The sequence below is a fragment of the Delphinapterus leucas genome, chromosome 8 (assembly GCF_059928025.1).
Source record: "Delphinapterus leucas isolate spDelLeu-1000000601 "Yukka" chromosome 8, BTC_Dleu_Yukka2, whole genome shotgun sequence".
NCBI lineage: Eukaryota > Metazoa > Chordata > Mammalia > Artiodactyla > Monodontidae > Delphinapterus > Delphinapterus leucas.
This window is the reverse complement of record NC_143136.1, coordinates 56116059-56137922: the sequence shown is the minus strand read 5'-3', so window position 1 is coordinate 56137922 and position 21864 is coordinate 56116059. Positions and strand designations below refer to the sequence as shown.

The 21864-nt window shown below is 42.1% G+C and overlaps 1 protein-coding gene across 6 annotated transcripts in view; it reads right to left on the bottom strand.

The window, feature by feature from the left end:
- Positions 1-21864, bottom strand: part of NFE2L2 (NFE2 like bZIP transcription factor 2) — a 104168-nt gene that overhangs the window by 12121 nt on the left and 70183 nt on the right. Inside the window, exon 2 of one of the 6 annotated variants that reach the window (XM_022570101.3) lies at positions 10162-10298. The exons of 4 other annotated variants lie outside the window; for them this stretch is intronic. In XM_022570101.3, the coding sequence (XP_022425809.2) occupies positions 10162-10209 (48 nt within the window). In that variant the 5' untranslated portion in view covers positions 10210-10298. Of the gene's footprint in view, positions 1-10161; positions 12637-21864 lie in introns of those variants that run through there. One more of the 6 variants, XM_089915990.1, reaches the window with a different exon arrangement.

Sequence of the window (21864 nt, the reverse complement as noted above, 5' to 3'; positions counted from 1 at the left end):
GATCACTTCAGAATGGTGATAGTTATAATAAAGGTGGTGGTCAAGATTAACAAGATTTAGTGTCCATACTACCCTAAATGGATCATTAATCCAGCAACCCATCTACTACATGCATATAGCTTGCCATTCAGGTGCCAGGAACTGCGCTAGGTGCTGGGGACACAGAGATAAACAGAGGACAGTCTCTGATCTCAGTTTAGAGACTCAAGGAGAAACATGTAGGAGCCAAGGCAGCACAGAGGAAGTGTCACTAAACTGCACAGAAAGACCTCACAGGAGTGACAACTGACTTAAGTACGCCAGTCACAACTGCATGAACATCCCACCCGCTTAAACAAGGGGTAAGCCAGGTTTTTCCAAACATCTAGTCCACATGACTATCTGAAAGCAAAGGAGGTTTTGGAGTGAAGAACACAAACCACCCATCTCCACTCACTCTGCTTTCTTGGTCTCCCCTCTGGTGGCAGCAATCCCCCCACGCCTCCCCGTTTCCCCCCAGAGGCTCAGATCCTCCAGCACGAGGAAAATTCTCAGAGACTTCCTCCTCACATGTGGACTTTTCGGTCAGTATGACTCATCTCAGCTGAGATGGGAATTACTGCTAATGCCACACTGTCACAGAACGCTGCGACTGGAGGGGCCCAGAGGACGCACAGCCCCTTCCATTTTTCAAATAGGGAAACAGGTCTAGAGCATGAAATGACTTGCCCCAAGGTCAGAGGTCAAGGATTCCAAAACTACTATGGTCTACTTTTCTAATTTTACAAATCCTGCCAAGTTATTTGGCAGAGGGGGGAAAAGACACATTTTTGCTTCACTGTTTCAATTTGCACCTCTGGCCCCAGCTTGCCAGTCTGCAGGTGCCTCGCAGCTTCTATTTGAGCTGGCATTTGCCGAGCACTTCATGGTTTGCAGGGGTGTTCACTGCAGAGCAAGGGGGAGGTGGCTTATCTTCATCTACGAATGAGCACAATTAGGCTTTGGGCCTCAAGCATCCCTGCCCCAAATTGCATTCTTGGCAAGTGGCAGAGCCAGGACCCCAACCAAGAACTGATTCCGAGCCTGTGGGCTCTTCCCACCACTGCAGGACAAAGGCTGCAAACTGCTTTAGCCCCAGGTGGGACGCTAAGGCTTGGAAGCTGGCTCTGCTGAAGCTCAGACCCACCCATCCTGATGACTCAGGGCAAATCCAGTCAACGGCACACACAGAGCTTAGCATTTAAATCTTCCCATAAAGCCAATATTTACCCCGTACTTCGTATATCTTATGTTATCTGGTCTGACTAAACTGCAAACTCCTTCAAGGCATGACAATGTCTTTTTTTTTTTAATTTATTTATTATTTCTGGCTGCATTGGGTCTTTGTTGCTGTGCGCGGGCTTTCTCTAGTTGCGGTGAGCAGGGGCTACTCTTGGTTGCGGTGCGCGGGCTTCTCCTTGCGGTGGCTTCTCTTGTTGCAGAGCACGGGCTCTAGGTGCGTGGGCTTCAGTAGTTGTGGCTCGTGGGCTCTAGAGCGCAGGCTCAGTAGTTGTGGCGCACAGGCTTAGCTGCTCTGCAGCATGTGGGATCTTCCCGAACCAGGGCTCGAACCCGTGTCCCCCTGCACTGGCAGGCAGATTCTCAGCCACTGCACCACCAGGGAAGCCCAACAATGTCTTTTCTTAATAGATGATAGACGTACATAGTATAAAATTTAAAAGTTGCAAAAGTAATCTCCCAGTTATCCTTCCCCAAGGCAACCACTGGCATCAGTTTTCTGTGTTCTTAGGAAGATATTCTATTAAATACACACCCGTAGGCACACACACAAGTAGCATATAATCATAATGTTCCACACTTATTTCTCCCTATTTATTTTAGAGATGGTTCTATATCAGGGCCTAGAGTTGTTCCATTATTTTTAATGGCTGAGTAGTATTTCATTATGAGGATGTACTATATTATTTAATAATTACTTAATCAGCCCCCATTGGGCTTTTAAGTTATTCCTAATCGTTTGCTATTACAAATGATGCTATAATGGCTACCTTTGTACATAAATCATTTCACGAATGTGTGAGGATTATCTGTGAGATAGATACTTAGAAGTGGAATTGCTGGTCAAAGAGTATATGCATTTTTATTTATGATACATATTGCCAAACAGCTCTCCACAGAGGCTGTACCTTTTACACCCCACCAGCAATGAGAAATGCTCATTTCCCCACTCTGTTCCCCACTCATGTGTCCTTCACACCTTGCGGCATATTGGCACGTGGTACCCACTCAATAAACACATTGTAATTGTTGATACAAGGTCTCCTATATTAATTCCAGAATCATTTCAAAATCAGCCCTCCCACTATTTTTAAAGATAACAAAATTAAGACTAAAGAAGAGAATATACTGTACATACATACAATCAGTTGTCCGGCAAACAGCATTTGTTTAATCACCAATCTATGTCCAGCCAAGGTAACCTTGGTTGGTGCCTTTGGAGCTGGTAAAACATCTGCAGGGGCAAGAAATGTAAAGGCCACGGTGCACACAGATAGACAGAGGCTAGGCAAAGTCTCAACAGGTGAAACAGGCAAAATCAGCAACCTCAGCCCTTCTAACAGGCAAGGTAAACTCCAAAGAAAAACCAAGTCCAATTAAAAATGGAACTACCATATGATCTAGCAAATCCACACCTGGGCATATGTCTGAAGAAAACAAAATAATTTGAATTTGAAATAATTGAAATAATTTGAAAAGATATATGCACCCTGATGTTCACTGCAGCGTTGTTTACAACAGCCAAGATATGGAAGCAACCAAAGTGTCCATCAAGAGATGAATGTTTAAAGAAGATGTGGTGTATATATACAATGGAATATTAGCCACAAAGAATGCAATTTTGCCATTTGCAACAGCATGGATGGACCTGGAGGTATTAATGCTTGCTGAAATAAGTCCAATAGAGAAAGACAAATACTGTTATGTTTTCATTTTATATATGGAATCTAAAAAATAAAACAAATGACTATAGCAAAACAGAAACAGACTCACAGATACAGAGAACAAACTAGTGGTTACCAGTGAAGAGAGGCCTGGGGGAGAAGAGAATTAAGAAGTAACAAACTACTAGGTATAAAATAAATAAGATACAAAGATGCAATGTACAGCACAAGGAATATAATCAATATTTTATAACTTTAAATGGAGTATAATCTATAAAAGAAAAAGCAGGTTCGGCCAGGCTGACCCATCCACCAGCTCTCTAAAGACCAGGAAAAAGCATCCTTGTCTAGGGATGTGTCTCTCAGAAACATATGTCTGTTGGCCATTAAATTACATCGAACACACAATTGACTAAGGGGAGCTGACAGTGATCTTGCAGACCACAGACCAAACCCCAGGTTTACAAATGAGAATCCCAGGGCCCAGAGATGCTAAATGGGTAAGTGGCCCTAGGTCTCATTTGACTGAGCAGAACCCAGGAGGGGGCATCTGGTCAACTAACACAAATTAGATTTCAAACTAGACTTTCCTATTGCATGCACGCATGCATGCATTCATTCATTTATTTGGCTGCGCCGGATCTTAGTTGCGGCACTCAGGATCTTCATTGTGACACACGGGATCTTCGTTGCAGTATGTGAACCCCTAGTTATGGCATGTGGACTCTTAGCTGCAGCATGCATGCAGGATCTAGTTCCCCGACCAGGGGTCGAACCCAGGCCCCCTACATTGGGAGTGCAGAGTCTTAACTACTGGACCACCAGGGAAGTCCCCCTATTGTAATTTCTATTCCTTAAATTCATGAAATACTAGGAATTATTTTGAAAACAGACGTTTACAAAACTGTTGTATGGCATTCGACCCTGCAGCCAAATTAATGGCCTATAAAACTCTGTTACCTGACTGAAGTTTCTGCAGAGAGCTTTCCTTTCCCTACTCCTAATCTCTAAATCCTGGGTGGTCTGTGTCCATGCTCAATACAATAGGGCTAAGAGCCTCCCAGTTCTAACCCTTACTTCAGGCAGATCGTCTCCACTACCAAGAGCAAAAGTGGCTCTAAATTAAAGTGGACCCCTGAGAACTCCCAAATCATGGGGTCAAGGCCTTGGACCCACTAAATGCACATTCCAAACATGACTGACTCATCCAAGGCCTCACCAAGACCAAGTGTGACCTCAGAAATAGTTCTACAACTCCTTGGAGAAAGGAAGCCCTCAAGACACCAGTCCTTCCATTTGCAGTGCTTTCGGAGCACAAAATACTTTCACTTGCATGACTGTATCATTTAATCCTCATGCTACTCTGTGTGAAGATTAGTGGGATGAAGAAACAGGTTCAGAAAGGTTAAATATCAAAGGTTGCCCAGCTTGTCAGCTGCATCTGTAGCAGAAGCAGCCCTCTCTAAACCTGACGGACAGACCCATAAATCAAATCACCACTTAATAACTCACAATGCCTCCCTTTCCTCCTCTATGCCTCAAAATAGAAATAAAATTCTGGTGTGCTCTAAGGGTGCCCATTGCAGTTGTTGGTGGCTTCTTCCTTTAAGTCAGTTTTGTTAATAAGAAAACAATACCATAAAACAGGCCTAAACTTTTACCGAGTGATCTCAGGCAACCTACCTAAACAATAAACACATGAAGTCAAGCTCTCAGTCTTTTTCTCAAGGACAAAAGCTGTGGGTCTGGTTTAAAATCTCTGGCTTTGGGAAAAGAACTCTCTAAATTAAAATATGAAAGCCAGATGTATGGAGTTTTCTAAAGTAAATGATCACACAAAGTGTGGGTATTATTTGTACCTTATTACTATTCCCCATGAAAGTATCATTATACTGCCCAACAAAAATACATGTCAAACATGGAATCAATCACCCTGTCTACTGGTAGGCACAGCACAAAAATTCCTTTCTCTCAGTGCCTAAAATAATTTTTTTTTAAAGGCCTTTTCTTTGGTCTGGATCTCGTGGAAGCTCTTTGCAGCCCTGACGCCCACCATGTTTCCAATGCCAAGTAAACCCAGGACCCAAAGCAATAGGCTATAAAGAACATTAAGTTCAGTACCCGTCTAGAATTAGGGCATGCCATGTTACAGTAACTTTTAACCTCAGTTTCTCCATCTGCTGAAGGACAGGGTTGGGTTAAGTGACTCCTAAGATTCCTTCCTCTAAACACCTCTGATTATACAAAGTCAAAAATACAAGTCTGAAAACTAATTTTGAACTTTAAAACAAGCTAATTTCATCTACCTATAACAGATGCTCTAAAGCAGTACTTTCCAGTAGAAATCTAATGCAAGCCACATGTGTAATTTAAACAATTTTAGTAGCCTTACTAAAAAAAAAGTGAATTTAATTTAAACAATATATTTATTTCACCCATGTCAAAAAATTATTCTACCATGTAACCCAAATGTTTCAATTATTAACGAGCTATTAGAAGTGACAAAACACTCAACATACATAACAAATCTCACCTGACAGCATCACATGAAATGCTGTCCCCCCAGAATAAAGTTATATTCAACAGAAAAATATCCTGCTTCTGTCTTAAATTTTAAATAATTCATTAAGATTAAAAATGCGGATCCTCAGTTACACCAGCCCCATTTCAAGTGGTCAAAAGTGACCAATGGCAAGTGACAGTGCAGCTCTGGGGACCTACAGAGTGAGTCCTCCACACTCCTTAGGGGGGAATTCTAATGAACCAACTCCTCTGTTTCGCAACACCGTAACATTAACCCTTCCAAAGGACACTAGGCAGTATTTATACTGTTAGCAATTATTTGCAAAAAGCTACTTCAATGACCTGAAAGTGACAGTGTGAGTCTTAAGTTACTAAGAGGGCTCATAAGGACCACAGGGATCACCCTGATGTTAATGAGCAATGTCTGATCCAGAGGCCACACAATTACCAGATTATTGCAAAGGGCATATGAAGAATGGGTAGAAATAAGGGGCTTAGGTGCTAGGAAAATACTGTCTGTTCTAACTAAGGATATGAATTAACCCTGAGTTTGGAAATTACATTTCAACTGCTTCAAATGTATACATTTGAACCTGCACATATCCACTGTTGTCACCAACTGCCAGGCAGCAATTTGGACCTCTTAAAAAGTAATTGATAAGTATATATACCACATTTCATTCTCTTAAAATCAGTATAGAAGGGGCTTCCCTGGTGGCGCGGTGGTTAAGAATCCGCCTGCCAACGCAGGGGACATGCGTTTGAGCCCTGGTCCTGGAAGATCCTGCATGCGGTGGAGCAACTAAGCCCATGCGCCACAACTACTGAAGCCCGCACACCTGGAGCCCGTGCTCCGCAACAGGGGAAGCCACCGCAATGAGAGGCCCGGGCACCACGGCCAGGAGGGGCCCCTGCTCTATGCAACTGGAGAGGGCTCGCAAGCGGCAGCAAGGACCCAACGCAGCCAAAAATAAATAAATAAACTTATTTTTTTAAAAATCAGTACAGGAATCTTTTACTTTCCTTAAGGTAAATCTTTTCAATTAACCCACTAAATAAATATGTAAGGACAATGGCTACCTGGTGAGCCTTTACATTAAGATTTGAAAACGAAAGATCACAGTGCCAACATTCTAAATCCAGGTAAAGGTAAGTATGACACAATCTAACAATAATAACAGTAAGTGCATTTACTGTGTGCTTTCTATGTGCTCAAGACTCTTCCAAGCACTTGTACCCATAAGCTCACTTGTACTCACACCAATTGGCAAGGAAGGTGGTATTAAGATCCACACCATTTATATTACAGAAGAACTCACATAACAGAGGCTCTTACTCAGAATACCCGAGGCCTCTTTAAGGAGGCTGCACAGCGCAGTCCTGCCAGGGCTCTGCTGCTGACTAGCTGTACAGAGAGCTCTGGGCTGTAAGGAAAAACCGAGGACATCATACCTGTCCTCACAGAACTGTTTTTCATGTGGGAAAAAGGTATGTGAATGCCACTTAAAAATACAGAAGACAAGCCATGGGTGAGGTATTAACGCTATTAATAAGTTCAACACCTGTTGCAGATGTCAAAGGAACATGAGAAGCATCTAATTCTGAGGCTTCTGGGTCTAACCACTATACAAAAAATAGAAGGTGAGCTCCTGATGTATTTACATATCAGACATCACATGGCAACACCAAAGGGCAGTGGGTGTAAAAAGTTTTCAGCTGTGTCATCTCCCCCATGGGTCTTATAGAAGGTCTTTCCCTTCACCACTCTGCCTTTCTAAAGAGTTACTTAGAGGTAGTTATTACAGAAGAAATATTTTAGTCTTTAAAGACTAAAGGATGGGCTGGGGCTGGGAAGAGGGCAAGGCCACAGGGGTCAGCTCAGGAAGGCTGGGTTTAGCCTTCCACTAACACATTCCCCCCACCGCCGCCAGCTCTTTCTGTTCATACAACTTGCCTGTGGACACTGCCCCATCTCTAGGCCCAGAACCCCAGAGTAAGAAATTCTGCTACCAGTGAAGGAGTGTGTCTGGCATGGGGTTCAAAGAGATGGCTCATCAATCCACATAAGTAGGGGATCCAGCAGACAAGCTGGAGGATCCCACAGAGGAGACAGGGCACACATAAGGCCTTGCCATTGATTGGTTTTCTGTCTCCACAACAATCAGGTCCTGACATGAGACCAGGACAAGCCACAGGAGAATATGAAGCTTATATAGCAAAGAGTGAAAAGGGGCATGGATTACCAGAATTCAAGGAGGGATTTTTTTTTTCAAGTGGGCCAAGGAAATCTCAGATGCCACATATTCAAACATTCCTGACAAAGAAAATGTATAATTATGATAATAATCATCACAGCCACCAGTTGTTGTATGCTAGATCTTGTGCCCAGTTCTTACTTAATCCTAAGAATGCTGTGACACACCTATCACCCACATCTAATGATGATAAAGCCAAGGCACATCCCACTGTATTATCACTCATTCAAGCTCTCTGGGCTTCGTTTCTCTCCCTAAAAATCAGGGATAAGGCTCCCGACCTCACAGGACGGAGTAAGGAGTACACATGACAAAAATCAGTGTGTGAAAGCACCTGGCACCTGGCCGGCATGTGGAAGAGCCTGAGAGACTGCGGCTGCCTTCCCCAACACTGCTAGATGCCCACATCTGTTAGCTCAGGGCGCACAAGCAAAGCCTCTTTTCTGGGACAGGAAAGAGAGGATATTGTCTGTTTTTTCTCTCTTGGGTGAATTTTGCTAATCACTGAGGCTGGAAGCCAAGGATGAGATGGTCCCAGCTGAATGAAGACGGTGAGAGCAAAAGGATTTTAGGGGAGGTCAGGAAGAGAGAAACGCTCCCTGTGCCACCACAGAGAAGAAAACAATTCATCCTGAAAGCAAACCGGCAACTTCTGGCTCGTTCTTCCTCTCCTTTCACCAATGGAGTGAATACCCTGGCGATGAGTTTCTGTTAAAACCCAGGAACAGCAGGACCTGCAAGCTTGAGCACAGATGGTTTCACAATGGGGCCAATAAGAGAAAAATCTACTCCCTCCTTGAAAAAGGGAGCTTAAAAAATTTCTTCTTAAATGGCTAACAAAGGTGGTACAGATCAGAATGACAGTTACAGATCTTCAATACTGCACTGGTGATGCCAAGGCGACTAAGCCACACCTGCACCACAGCCAGAGCCCCTCAGCATCTCTGCCGACACCTGCCCATCTTCTGATGCATGGGCCATAATAACTTCCTGTCCACATCCAGCTCATGTGTCTTGCCCTTTCCAAAACCTCCCATGATTTCCAAATGCCTTAGATAAACGTGAAACGCCACGCATGGGCACCGAAGGCCCTGTTCAGCCAGCCCCACATTAACCTTTTCACCCCGAGTGACCCTATATGCCGCCACAGGCCAGATCACGCCTGCACCCTTCCTCCAGCTTCCAAGTGAAGCTGAGCCAAGAGGAATCCTACCAGCTTAAAAAATCTAGATAGACTGCTACCTCCTCCAGGACGTCCTCTCTGAGCACCCCAGTTGGAAGTGACATTTTCTCCTCTGCGCTGTCATATATCACCAATGAATATAACTTGTATATATACCAAGTTCCTAGAGGGCAGTAATGGATTCGCTCTCACATCTGCTGAGCAAGTACTATTAAATAAGCACCAGGCATGGTGCGAGACACCAGAATTACAAAAATGACAAAAACATAGTCCCTATCCTAGAGGAAGTCATACCTTAAGCAGGGGAGATGGAGATGTAATTTATACTCATTATGATATGAAACATGCCCTATAATCCAGGTGTACAAAGAACAAAGGGACTGATTAATTAGGAGAAGGGGTAATTTGAGAAGCAAATGTCCTTCAAGGAGGATAATATATTTGCTACACTATCTATCTTAGAAGATTAAAACAACTTCATGCCATGAAAGTTCCCTAGGGCGTGTTAATACCTAATAATACTTGTGGAATGAATAAGTTACACCTAGGCTTAGAACTCAGCATTTTCACTGTGTACCTAAGGTGTCTGGGGGGTTAAAGAATTCTAATTACTTAATAAAGGTATCATGTTTAGTATCAGTTATAGCCCAACTACTAGTCATAGAAAAATTATTTAACTTCATTCAAATTTTTCTTTGGGTACTCTACTAAAAACAAAATATTATACCTTAAGAATCATAAATGCACACTACTTCAGGTTAACAATAAAACTGATCTTTTGAGACAACAAATGTGATAGTATTTTCAAATACCCATTAAGGAATTTTGTAATCTGGATAATATAACAATTAGTCAATATAAATGCGGATTAACTGTATTTTCATAGAGGACACGAGCTATTTCCCTCAGGCTGATTGTCAGGAAAAGGACAAGAAAGTGGGCAACCTCGCTTTCCTCCCTATTCTAGACTTTGTTTCTAAAGCATCAATCTATCACCAGAATAGCTCAACCTCTTCAGCTACTCTATAGCTTCCCTTGCTATCTGTACTCAGTACCCAAACTTCTTCAAAAAGTACCCGGTAGAAAAGGCAGTCAAGACCCAGAGAGGTGTGGCATATGACTTTTAACTTCACCCTGAAATTTAAAAAAATGTTTAGCTTATCTTTTTAGGACTAGTTCCCTGCAGCTATAGGCTGGAAAAATGGTAAATAGCAGCGGTAACAATCACCAGGTCAAATAAAACTGCTCTGTGTTAAAGGATCTGAAGGAGACACTCTACCTGAGTAAATGAAGTGTACTTGGTCCCTCTGGTTTCTAGAGTTTTCATCACGTTCTGTGTTCTCTCTCTCACTACCCCCTTCTGGTTTAGAATAAGAGGTATGAACAGGCTGCCATCGGAGGAGATGGTGGGCTACCCTGCAAAGAACAAGGAATATCCTGAGGTTTCCTGAGAACAAACAGTAATATCCCGGCTTCAAACTGTCTCTGGAAGTCACTGCATCACAGTGGTTCCACTGGGGCTGGGACCACCACCTAGAAGCAATTGGAACGGTGTCGGGACAGGGGAGGGCGGCCCTTTCTGGTTGTCACAGTGAAGCTAAATACCCTGTAATGTGGGACAATCCCCCATTCCAAAGAAAAGTCCAGCCCCTTTGCCAGCGGTACCCTCTTTGAGGAAAACTGAGGGAGCTCCTTGAGGTAGAGACACTGTCTTAATGAATCTCTGTAAAGGAGCCCCTCATTCTTTAGCATCTAACCAAACACCCATAGTCATCAGACAAGGAAGGAAAGAAAGAAAGGAAGGGAGAGCAGTGATTACGGACTTTCTAAATCCCTGTTCTGCCATCGAGAGTGGCATGGCCATGGACAAGTTACTTTACCTCTTTGAATAGGTTTGCTAGTCTGTAAAGAGGGGGTAACAGCCGCCATCACCATAGCTTTATTGTCAAGATCAAGTAAGAGGGAACATGTCCAGGACCTAGTACAGTACTAGCAGCTGTTCAGTAAATGTTAGTTTTTTCCCTTTTTCTTCCCCCTGAAATTGCCAGCTGCCTGTATCCTGATGCCTTGTAACATCCAAAGGTTGGTTCTCTTTACAAGGTTGCAAGCGAGTTGGTAATGTGAACAAAAATGAAAGAGTAATTGTTCCCTCCGCCTCATTATCTTCGCCAGCACACACACCGGTCACTGAAACTCGATGGCACAACGGTGCTGTTATCAAGTGAACTTTGGAAACCTGTAGCACAGGGCAATGCCATGCGCTCCGGAGCCGCAGGTTTCCAAGAGTCCCACAGGGACAGAGGAAAGGGGGGTCATTTTTACCCACATCTCTCCGGGGAGAAAAGGCTTTATTTTTCAGGATCAATAGATGTTCCCCCAGCTCTTCTTAAGATGCTTTTCCTCCTTTCTGAACCTCCCCCCAAATTCAAGACCCAGAGGCCCAAGTCCTTCAGCAACACCAAAAACTTCCGTATATAATCAATCCTGCCCTGGCATCCCAGGGGCACCTCATGGGGGAAGGGGGCACAGAACCTACCAATAGTGGGGATGCTTATCGAATCTGGGAACTCCCCTAATGGAATCTCCATCCGCGCACTCTTGAGAGGAATTCCTAACATTTCATTATTATTGAATCACTCTGTGGTCACATACGTGCACTCCACTAACCAGAAGAAATATATAGCATAAAATGTGCCATGCAAGTCAGAATAAAGTAGGCACTGCGGTCTAATAGGATTCCCATGCAACTTGCCCCCAAGCAGGTGTGACAAGTGCCCCAAAGGCAAAGCATCATTTCTGGTCTAAGATTCCTGAAAAGAAGATGGTTTGGAGAAAAGTGCAAGGACTCTGATGGCAGAGAATGCTCCAGTGCCAGCTCTAGCTCTTACCAGCTATGTGACTCTTTGGTCATTTGCCCATGGCCCCCAGATCCCTTCCCCATCCATCCCCAGGCTCCCTTGCTATATGGCTTCCAGCTACATTTCATCAGGGGTCTGTGAGAGGAGCAGGGGACGCTGGATGGTAGGAGGCAGAGCCCCTCTCTCAGTGGCCCCAGCTCTTCACTCGGTCCAGCTGCGGGAGGGCCGGTGAGGCCCTGGAATTCCACCTCCTCTCTCTGCCCCTCCAGCTCTAGGGCTGGCAAGTGGTTTCCAGAGGCTGCTAATCTCTGGGTTGTCTGTCTGGTTTCTCGGCTCTCCCATCACCTATATAATTAATTTCCTATATAAAATCCTTCTGCTTGAAATACCTCATGTGCTTTCCAGTTCCTAAACCGAACTCTGGACTGCTTCTTAACCTCTCCAAAGAGTTTTCTCAATAATGACAAAACGTACCTTAACAGGGTTGTTAAAAGAACTAAAGATAATGAGTGTAAACACAGCATAAGTAAATACTCCCCAAAATGCTTTCCCTTTTCTCACATGAAGGACCTAAGTACAAGCTGCATGTCAAGGAGCAAATCGAAGTGGTACAGAAGAGACCAAAAAGCTACATCCCTCCTGGGTTCATTAAAAGGAATCCTTTAAACTAGTTTTCCTTTTCCTCCCAACCTCTCCCCCTTTACTTCTAGAACGCTTTTTCCAAGTGGAAGGTTACCTGGAATCTCCCCACTCTCAGTCCACTGCCCCAAGGATTCTCCCAAACGTGCAGCCTGGTAAAGAAGTTTCTAGCAGAGGGTGAACCTCTGTCTCTGGAGAAGAAAGAACCTGAACCCAGAGTCTGGTTCTCATTCTTGGCCTCGTCTCAGCTTGGGAACCAGCAGAGAAAGAACATACAAGCTGGGGGTAGCACTAAGCACACCGGCCCCACCCCTGTCCTCTGGGGTTGGTTTCTCAATGTACATTTTAAACATGTTTCATTGAGAAGTACCAAGAACAAAATAACTTCTTCAAAAACTGGCAATTTTTTCTATTACAAGAAAAAAAATGATAGCTTTTATTTTTGGTGGTTTTCATTACCAGGATTGTAATGATTAAAAGAATTTGATTTTATTTTTTTGGCTAGGTCAAAAAAATTCATGGTTCTTCAACACGCTCTAGCCACACCAGCAAGACTCCCTGGCTCCAGGACTGTAAAACCCACCAGCAAAAAGCACAGGTTCTTAATAAGCCAACCCTCAGGCGCCTGGAGAAGCAGTGCACGTCCACCTTGGGTCACACCCCTGTTCCGATTCTGTTCACAGAAGGCCTCAGAGCCTGATCAATCATTGCTCCCTATATTCTAATCCCTTAGAATTGCTGGGGGATAGGCTGGGTTCTGCATCCATGTAATCCATACAATTCTGTGCTGAAGCAGAGCACACACAAGAACGTCAAGTCTGGAGTAAAGCCAATTTCTATACCGTTTATCAGCAGGCCCCTTACATACACAGTTAATACTGTCCCTGCCTCCCAAACAGAATTGGGGGTGGGCACTAACCCACCCCAACATCGGCTACATCCAGAAAAGGGAAAGGGCATTTAATGCGAAGAATGATTCACTGAAATACAAGCATGCACTGCAAATACCATTAACACCAAAATCCTTCCATTTTAAGGTACTTTAAACACATAGGTACATCATTCAGCACAAAACAAGCGAAAGAACAGGACTTTTTTTAATCTTAAAACAATAATAGGAGGGACAGGTTAAAAGAATTTCAAACTACTGATGACTAGAATTAGAAAAGCAGGCAGCTTCCTGAGGGCAGACTAGATGTACCCCCCCATCACGTGATGGCCGGGGGAAGACTGGACCTGGGCCACACAAAGATGGGCCTGGCAACACTGGAGAAAGGTCACAGCTGGCTCGGGGCGCCCACGCCCTGCTGGCCCTGTTCCCACCCTGTCTGCAAGGCAGGGCTGAGGCAGCTTCAGAAGGCACTGAACCACACCCTCGAGTGTAGTGCACCACACACACACACACACACACACACACACACACAATTCAGAAGTTAGCCCCAGTTTCCAAACACACACACACACACACACACAATTCAGAAGTTAGCCCCAGTTTCCAAAGTGTAAACCAGAAACCATCCAGGTTAAGTACAAACGATAACCACTGTGGTCAGAATATAAAGTTGACTTTGCCAAGCATATACAGAGAATCAAAAAGCTGAGTTGCTAAAAGTGGCCTTGTAGGTGTTAAGTTTTTTGTTTTTTAATGGAGGAAGATAGAGGCCCAGGAATGCAGAGCTCAGAGCTTCCTCTAGGAGGCAGTGTTGGGTCCTGGCCTCCAAGCTCTCCAGCCTCCCCAGTGCCCTGCATTGGTCCTCACTGCCTTTTCTACGTGATTGCCAAATTATCTTCGCTGCAGGTTATCACTCGCCACACTCCTGACCAAACACACTTCTACTAACCCACTTGGGGAAAACCTTTTGATGACAAAATTATCACCCAAATCTCCATGAGGGATTAAAGAGCTCAAATTATATTTACTGAAGTTCAAACATTCACCAGGCATCTTAAACACATCTCCCAGATTTAGGTATTAATCTTAAGGCTGTGAAGGTCAGTGATCAAATATAAGAACATTTCCTTTCATGAATTAAGCAACATCCTAACCAGATTTTCTAAATCACTCTATAAATATAAATACCTTTCATGGGTTCCAAGCACTGTGCCAGCTTCTCTAGGGTACTGGTTCTCAAACCTAATTGCACAAAGGAATTCCTTCCAAAGCTTGAAAAGATATTGATGCCTGGGTCCCACCCCCAGAGATTTTAATGTAATGAGGTGGTAAGGCCTGGGCATCAGTATTTTAAATACTGATGGTGACTCTAATATACAGTGAATTTTAAGAACCATTACCACAGGGAACAAAAATATATACATAAAGTAGAAACAACCCAAACGTCCATGAACTGGTAAGTGGGTAAATAAAATGTGGTGTATCCATATAATGGAATAGTATTTGGCAATAAGAAGTACAAAGTCCTGATATATGCTACAATATGGTCAAACTGTGTAAACATGTTAAGTGAAAGAAGCCAGTCACAGAGAACCACACATGCTATGATTCCATTTATATGAAATACCCAGGAGACAAATCCATAGAAAGAGAGAATAATGAGTGCTTACCAGGAACTAAGGGAGTTTGGGGGAAACAGGGTGTGATGACTGCTAATGGATATGGGATTTCTTTTTGGGGTGATGAAAATGTTCTAAAATTGATTGTGATGATGGCTGTACTACTCTGAATACGCTCAGTCACTGAACTGTCCATAAATGAGCAGACTGTATAGTATGCGGATTACATCTCATAAAGCTGTTTAAAAGAGGAGAGAAATATAAATTCTATGCCCAGCTCTCAAGGAACTTACAATCTAGCTGTAGAGGAAAAAAACATAGATACATACATAAGGCAAGTATCAGAGATTTTAAAAAGCAATTAGAGAATTGCCTAATGCACAAAATAAAAACTCTAAGTTCAGAAGAAGGCTTCAAAGCCAAATGATCTGATAGTTTTCTTTTCTTACCCAACCATTCTTCTCTGATTTGAAGAAAAGCAATGGAGAGTTTGGATCTCATCAGTACGCTGCCGATATCACAAAGGCCCCAAAGTTTCAATTTCCAAGTTTGTGAGAAACGGAATGACTAATTTAGCGTTGCCAGGGAATTTTTTTAATCCTTCAGGATACAGGCTGTTGGGAGTTCCCTGATGGTCTGTGGTTAGGATTCTGGGCTTTCACTGCCGTGGCCTGGGTTCAATCCCTGGTCAGGGAAGATCCCAGCAAGGCTTGCGGCATGGCCAAAAAAATAAACAACTAAAAAACCAGAATACAGGCTGTTGATGGATTACAGTGACTCTCAATTATCAACAGGGTCTTTGAAAGATGAATTTGGTGCTCTAAATACTTCTTACGTCCCGGGTTTGGCTTCACCTCTACCAGAGTTTGGGCCAAATAAACTTACATGCTCACACACAGAGAAAGACTTTCATATATAAGGCTCTGTGATACACAGGTGTTACAGGACATATGCCATAAAAACTATACGTTAAAGTGCTTCCTATCCTCGGTGTTCCTAAAATTCTTCGTACTAATAGTTAAAAAGTGTTTACTGTGGGAGAGGCTGACCCAGAGAAAATTCCTACTTTAGGCAAGATAGGATTTTGTTTAGCAATCTTCTTTTGTCTTGGCGGGGAAAGTTACTGTAAGAACACCATTTGTATGTTTTCTAACACTTTTTGGGAACGTTATACATTTGAATATATGTTTTGCTTTCATTTCCAGAAAACATACCATTATCAATGAAAGAAGGCTTGGCCTGTATCTTAGAGCCTCTTTAATAAATGTTTGTTGGAGCATATTTAAAAGCAGGTGGTAATTACATTTTTAAAACTCCTAGAAATCTTATTATCAAAATATAAACTCTGTTCTCCATTTTTTTTTTTTTTTTTGCAGGACGCGGGCCTCTCACTGTTGTGGCCTCTCCGGTTGCGGAGCACAGGCTCCGGACGCGCAGGCTCAGCGGCCATGGCTCACGGGCCCAGCCGTTCCGCGGCATGTGGGATCTTCCCGGACCGGGCACGAACCTGTGTCCCCTGCATCGGCAGGCGGACTCTCAACCACTGCGCCGCCAGGGAAGCCCTGTTCTCCATTTTACAGTAAACTTAAAATAAACATACAGCCATTGGTGAAGGAAGCAGATTGAATACTGCATTTAGTAAATCTGTCCTGCTATACCCTGGTGTGCAACAAGAGATTCCAGGAAACTTTCAGAAGTGACTTGACCACTGTTAAATATCCTGGGTTTAGTCAGACCAACTTTTAGGCAAATCATCCACTGAAACCTAAAAAATCCTGCAGCATCCTTAACTCAGACAAATAAGACAATAATTCTGAAAACAATTTGTTTAATAATAAGGACTAAGAAATAAAGTATTTAATTTTGAAACGTACCACACTCAAAACCCCAAGAAAACTTCAATTAGACAGACCTGAGCCCTCGTGCTTGCTTCAAATCAGAAATGCCAAAACAGGAGATTAGTGTTTAATTCGAGCCAACAGGTTTCTACTAGCTGTTTTCAACTCAAATTCTCCCCATTTTTCCCACTTTCCTTCAACCAGGTTTAACCCTGTCTGTCCCACTCTTTACCATTATACATAAACATCTTCACTGCCAAACTTATTTTTGAACACTATTTCAAAATAAAAAGAGCCAATGTCACTGTTTGCAGATGACATGATACTATACATAAAGAATCCTAAAGATGCTACCAGAAAACTACTAGAGCTAATGAATGAATTTGGTAGAGGAGCAGGATACAAAATTAATGCACAGAAATCTCTTGCATTCCTATACACTAATGATGAAAAATCTGAAAGAGAAATTAAGGAAACACTCTCATTTACCATTGCAACAAAAGAATAAAATACCTAGGAATAAACCTACCTAAGGAGACAAAAGACCTATATGCAGAAAACTATAAGACACTGATGAAAGAAATTAGAGATGATACAAAGAGATGGAGACATATCCCATGTTCTTGGATTGGAAGAATCAACACTGTGAAAATGACTATACTACCCAAAGCAATCTACAGATTCAATGCAATCCCTATCAAATTACTAATGGCATTTTTCACAGAACTACAACAAAAAATTGCACAATTTGTATGGAAACACAAAAGGCCCCGAATAACCAAAGCAATCTTGAGAAAAATGGAGCTGGAGGAATCAGGCTCCCTGACTTCAGCCTATACTACAAAGCTACAGTAATCAAGAAAGTATGGTACTGGCAGAAAAACAGAAATATAGATCAATGGTACAGGATAGAGAGCCTAGAGATAAACCCACGCACATATGGTCACCTTATCTTTGATAAAGGAGGCAAGAATATACAATGGAGAAAAGACAGTCTTTTCAATAAGTGGTGCTGGGAAAACTGGACAGCTACATGTAGAAGAATGAAATTAGAACACTCCCTAACACCATACACAAAAATAAACTCACAATGGATTAAAGACCTAAATGTAAGGCCAGACACTATAAAACTCTCAGAGGAAAACATAGGAAGAACACACTATGACATAAATCACAACAAGATCCTTTGTGACCCATCTCCTAGAGAAATGGAAATAAAAATAAACAAATGGGACCTAATGAAACTTAAAAGCTTTTGCACAGCAAAGGAAACCATGAAAAAGACAATGCTCAGAATAGGAGAAAATATTTGCAAATGAAGCAACTGACAAAGGATTAATCTCCAAAATATACAAGCAGCTCATGCAGCTCAATATCTAAAAAACAACAACCTAATCCAAAAATGGGCAGAAGACGTAAATAGACATTTCTCCAAAGAAGATATACAGATTGCCAACAAACACATGAAAAGATGCTCAGCATCACTAATCATTAGAGAAATGCGAATCAAAACTACAATGAGGTATCACCTCACACCAGTCAGAATGGCCATCATCAAAAAATCTACAAACAATAAATGCTGCAGAGGGTGTGGAAAGGGAACCCTCTTGCACTGTTGGCGGGAATGTAAATTGATACAGCCACTATGGAGAACAGGATGGAGGTTCCTTAAAAAGCTAAAAATAGAACTACTATATGACCCAGCAATCCCACTACTGGGTATATACCCTGAAAAAAACGTAATTCAAAAAGAGTCATGTACCACAATGTTCATTACAGCACTATTTACAATAGCCAGGACATGGAAGCAATCTAAGTGTCCACTGACAGATGAATGGATAAAGAAGATGTGGCACATATATACAATGGAATATTACTCAGCCATGAAGAGAAACGAAATTGAGTTATTTGTAGTGAGGTGTATGGACCTAGAGTCTGTGTTACAGAGTGAAGTAAGTCAGAAAGAGAAAAACAAATACTGTATGCTAACACATATATATGGACTCTAAAAATTTTTTTTAAAGATGGTTCTGATGAACCTAGGGGCAGGACAGGAAGAAAGATGGAGATTTAGAGAATAGACTTGAGGACACGGGAAGAGGGAATGGTAAGCTGGGACGAAGGGAGAGAGTAGCACTGATATATCTACACTACCAAATGTAAAATAGATAGCCTGTGGGAAGCAGCTGCATAACACAGGGAGATCAGCTCAGTGCTTTATGTCCACCTAGAGAGATGGGACAGGGAGGGTGGAAGGGAGATGCAAGAGGGAGGGGATTTGGGGATATATGTATACATATAGCTGATTCACTTTGTTATACAGCAGAAACTAACACAACATTGTAAAGCAATTATACTCCAATAAAGATGTTAAAAAAAGAAAAAAAGAACCAACGGACCAGGAGAATGTACCAACTAACAAGGCAAATAAAGTTAAACAAAGACTCCAGGAACTAAGAGTTTTAATTAAGAAAAAGGAAAAGAGCCCCTGAAAAATATGAGGCAGAATCTTGGACACTGATGAAATACCAAGAATTTTAAAAACTATTATTATATTAAGAAATAGTCCTGCCTCTCTAAATTAAACCCCGCTAGGCCTCTGCAACTTGCTTAAAAGAACTCCACGTGGTAAGTCCAATTGATAGGTTGTATTTACCTTCACTGTATTCAAGGTCCACCTCCTGTCTCACAAACACAAAATATAAAGTTATTATATTTCTTGGTAACTAGAAAAGGTGCAGAGATTAACCTTTTAAATCCCTACCTGTCCTTCTCTGAGTTTTTCTCAATTTATCCACTTTTTAAAGTGTAAGAGTTTCCTCCTGTTTAAAGTTTAACTAGTCTTGGTCCAGTTTGGAAGTGGAGTCATTCTACATAGGTTTGGAGTCAGACTACCTAGGTTTGAATCCCACCTTTGCCACTCAGTAGTTGGGTCACTTTAACCAGAACTCTGGGCAGCTGTATGCCTCTTTCCTCGCCTAGAAACTGGAGATAATAGTATTTCCCATGGGGTTACTGTGAAATTATGCACGTGAAGCAATTATCATGCTGCCTCGCACACAAGGAAATACTCAATAACTCATCTATGACCATGTTAGTGCCAAACTCTTCCTGAGTCCAAGGGTTTACACTGACGAGTTAACCGCAGATCAAGGAAAAATCAAAGAGGAAACATTATTTATGCAAAACCCCCTTTAAATGCGTTCAGCCAAAAGAGAGAAAATTCCCAGAAAAAAAATGTGCTTATAGTCCACAGAGGGTTCTTTTCTTCATGCAGCTCTGAAAGTATAATTCATCCTGAATAAAAATAAAGAAAGAAAACTAATGTATCTGGCTTTCAATTCTTCCTGGTTATCCTAAAGAAAGTCGGGTTTTGAGTTTTTTTCCCCCCAGCATTGTTTATAAAAACCCAAGTTAACAAGAAAGAAAGAGTCCCAAATGGCCCAAGTTATTTTTAATGCAGAAAGACTTATGTGAGTTATGTATTTACCCTCCTACAATCTTTCACAATCTCTCAAGAGATTTTATTCAAATATCTAAAAAGTCAAGTTGTTCTTTGCTCAAGGTTCATTCAGGAGATGAGAAACCTGTCCTATTTTTCTTTAAAAGTTATCTCATTGGTCTAGTCCAAGATCAACTTCATCCCTCATATACAAAAATACTTTCTCCAAGACACCCTTGAAAAGAGTAATGGATGGTTCCTTCCAGCTACTGGAAATAAAGAATATAAAACTCTCTTTACTGCTGTTCATCAACACCTCCTCCGCACAGAAGGTGAAAAACTGTATCCCAGTACCACTTCACACCTGGTTTTTCTTTGACAAAAGGTTAGAATCCACTTTTAACTCTTCAAATCTTTCTGGACTACAAAGATTTAATATGAATCACAGTTATAGGCATGAAATTGATTCCAAATTTTATTCCATTTTTTTATAGTCTTCAAATATGCAAACTGATGTCTGATTACAAAAGGTGGAAAAGCAGTTACCTTAACAAACATAATTGGAAAATTCACATTTAAAAGAGAAAGCAGTAGAGATGGAATCTTAAATCACATAGTAAAGAAAGAAAAAAAAATTTTAATAACACTCTAGGCTACATTCCTGAATCTAGAAAAACTAAAGTCTATTAGCATTATATGTCTTTGGGTCATACAAAGTATTAAAGAAATGGCTATAGGGATTAGTCTTGAACAGCAGCTAAATAGGAAAGCACAATTTACTTCTTCATACTAGTGGGGAGGGGGAATCCAATCCTAATCATTACTAGGGGAAAGTTCAAGACAAACAGCTTTAAAGAAAAAAAAAAGCACAATTAGTACATTGTCAATAACTCAAAACCTTACTTAGATCTTCAATATTAGTCTAAAACGTGACGTTTCAGAGCATAAATGTATTTACCGTTCCTATTAAGTTACACATTTCCTTGAACCAAATATTTTTCCAAATAACCCATTCACACACACAAAAATTGGAAATAAAAATATCTACTCCTTTAAAAGTCCCTACAAAGTATATACAGAAACTTGTTTTCACATTTGTGATAATTTACAGAACTTGTTAGCAAAGCCTTATGAAACACAGCTGTCCCACCCTCTGCCCTCGCAAATGAAGCAACAAAATAAGAAATCGAGGCAAATTCTCAAACAGAAAAGGAAAACAAAATAAAGCACCCAAGGGAGAATCAATCTATGAAAGAACAAAATTTAGTAACAGTCTAAAAACAAAAGAAATTCTAATCTACACTCGAAACTCTTACCCTTGACAGCACAGAACAGAATATCCTGCCTTACACATTTTGGAATTACAATTCCGAAACGCTAAATCCAAAAACAAAGCCGCCCGGGGGAAAATAACAATTGCGCAACAGATCAACAGCTCCAACTTTTCCCTTGGCCCCGGCGCGGCAAGGTTTGCACGCTATAAAGCACGAAAGGGCCAACTGAGGGCCGCCGTGACAGCCAACCGACCACTGTCACGGCGGCCGAGGCCACGCTCGCCCCCCGGGAGGCACCACGCCGGGATCGAGAGACCGGGGGCGCAGCCGCCTCTGACCCCCGAGTCCACTGCCCCGCCGCCACTTCCCGGAGCGTTGCACGGGGACAACTCCCGGTCTCCGAGCCCGAACCTTTCCCTC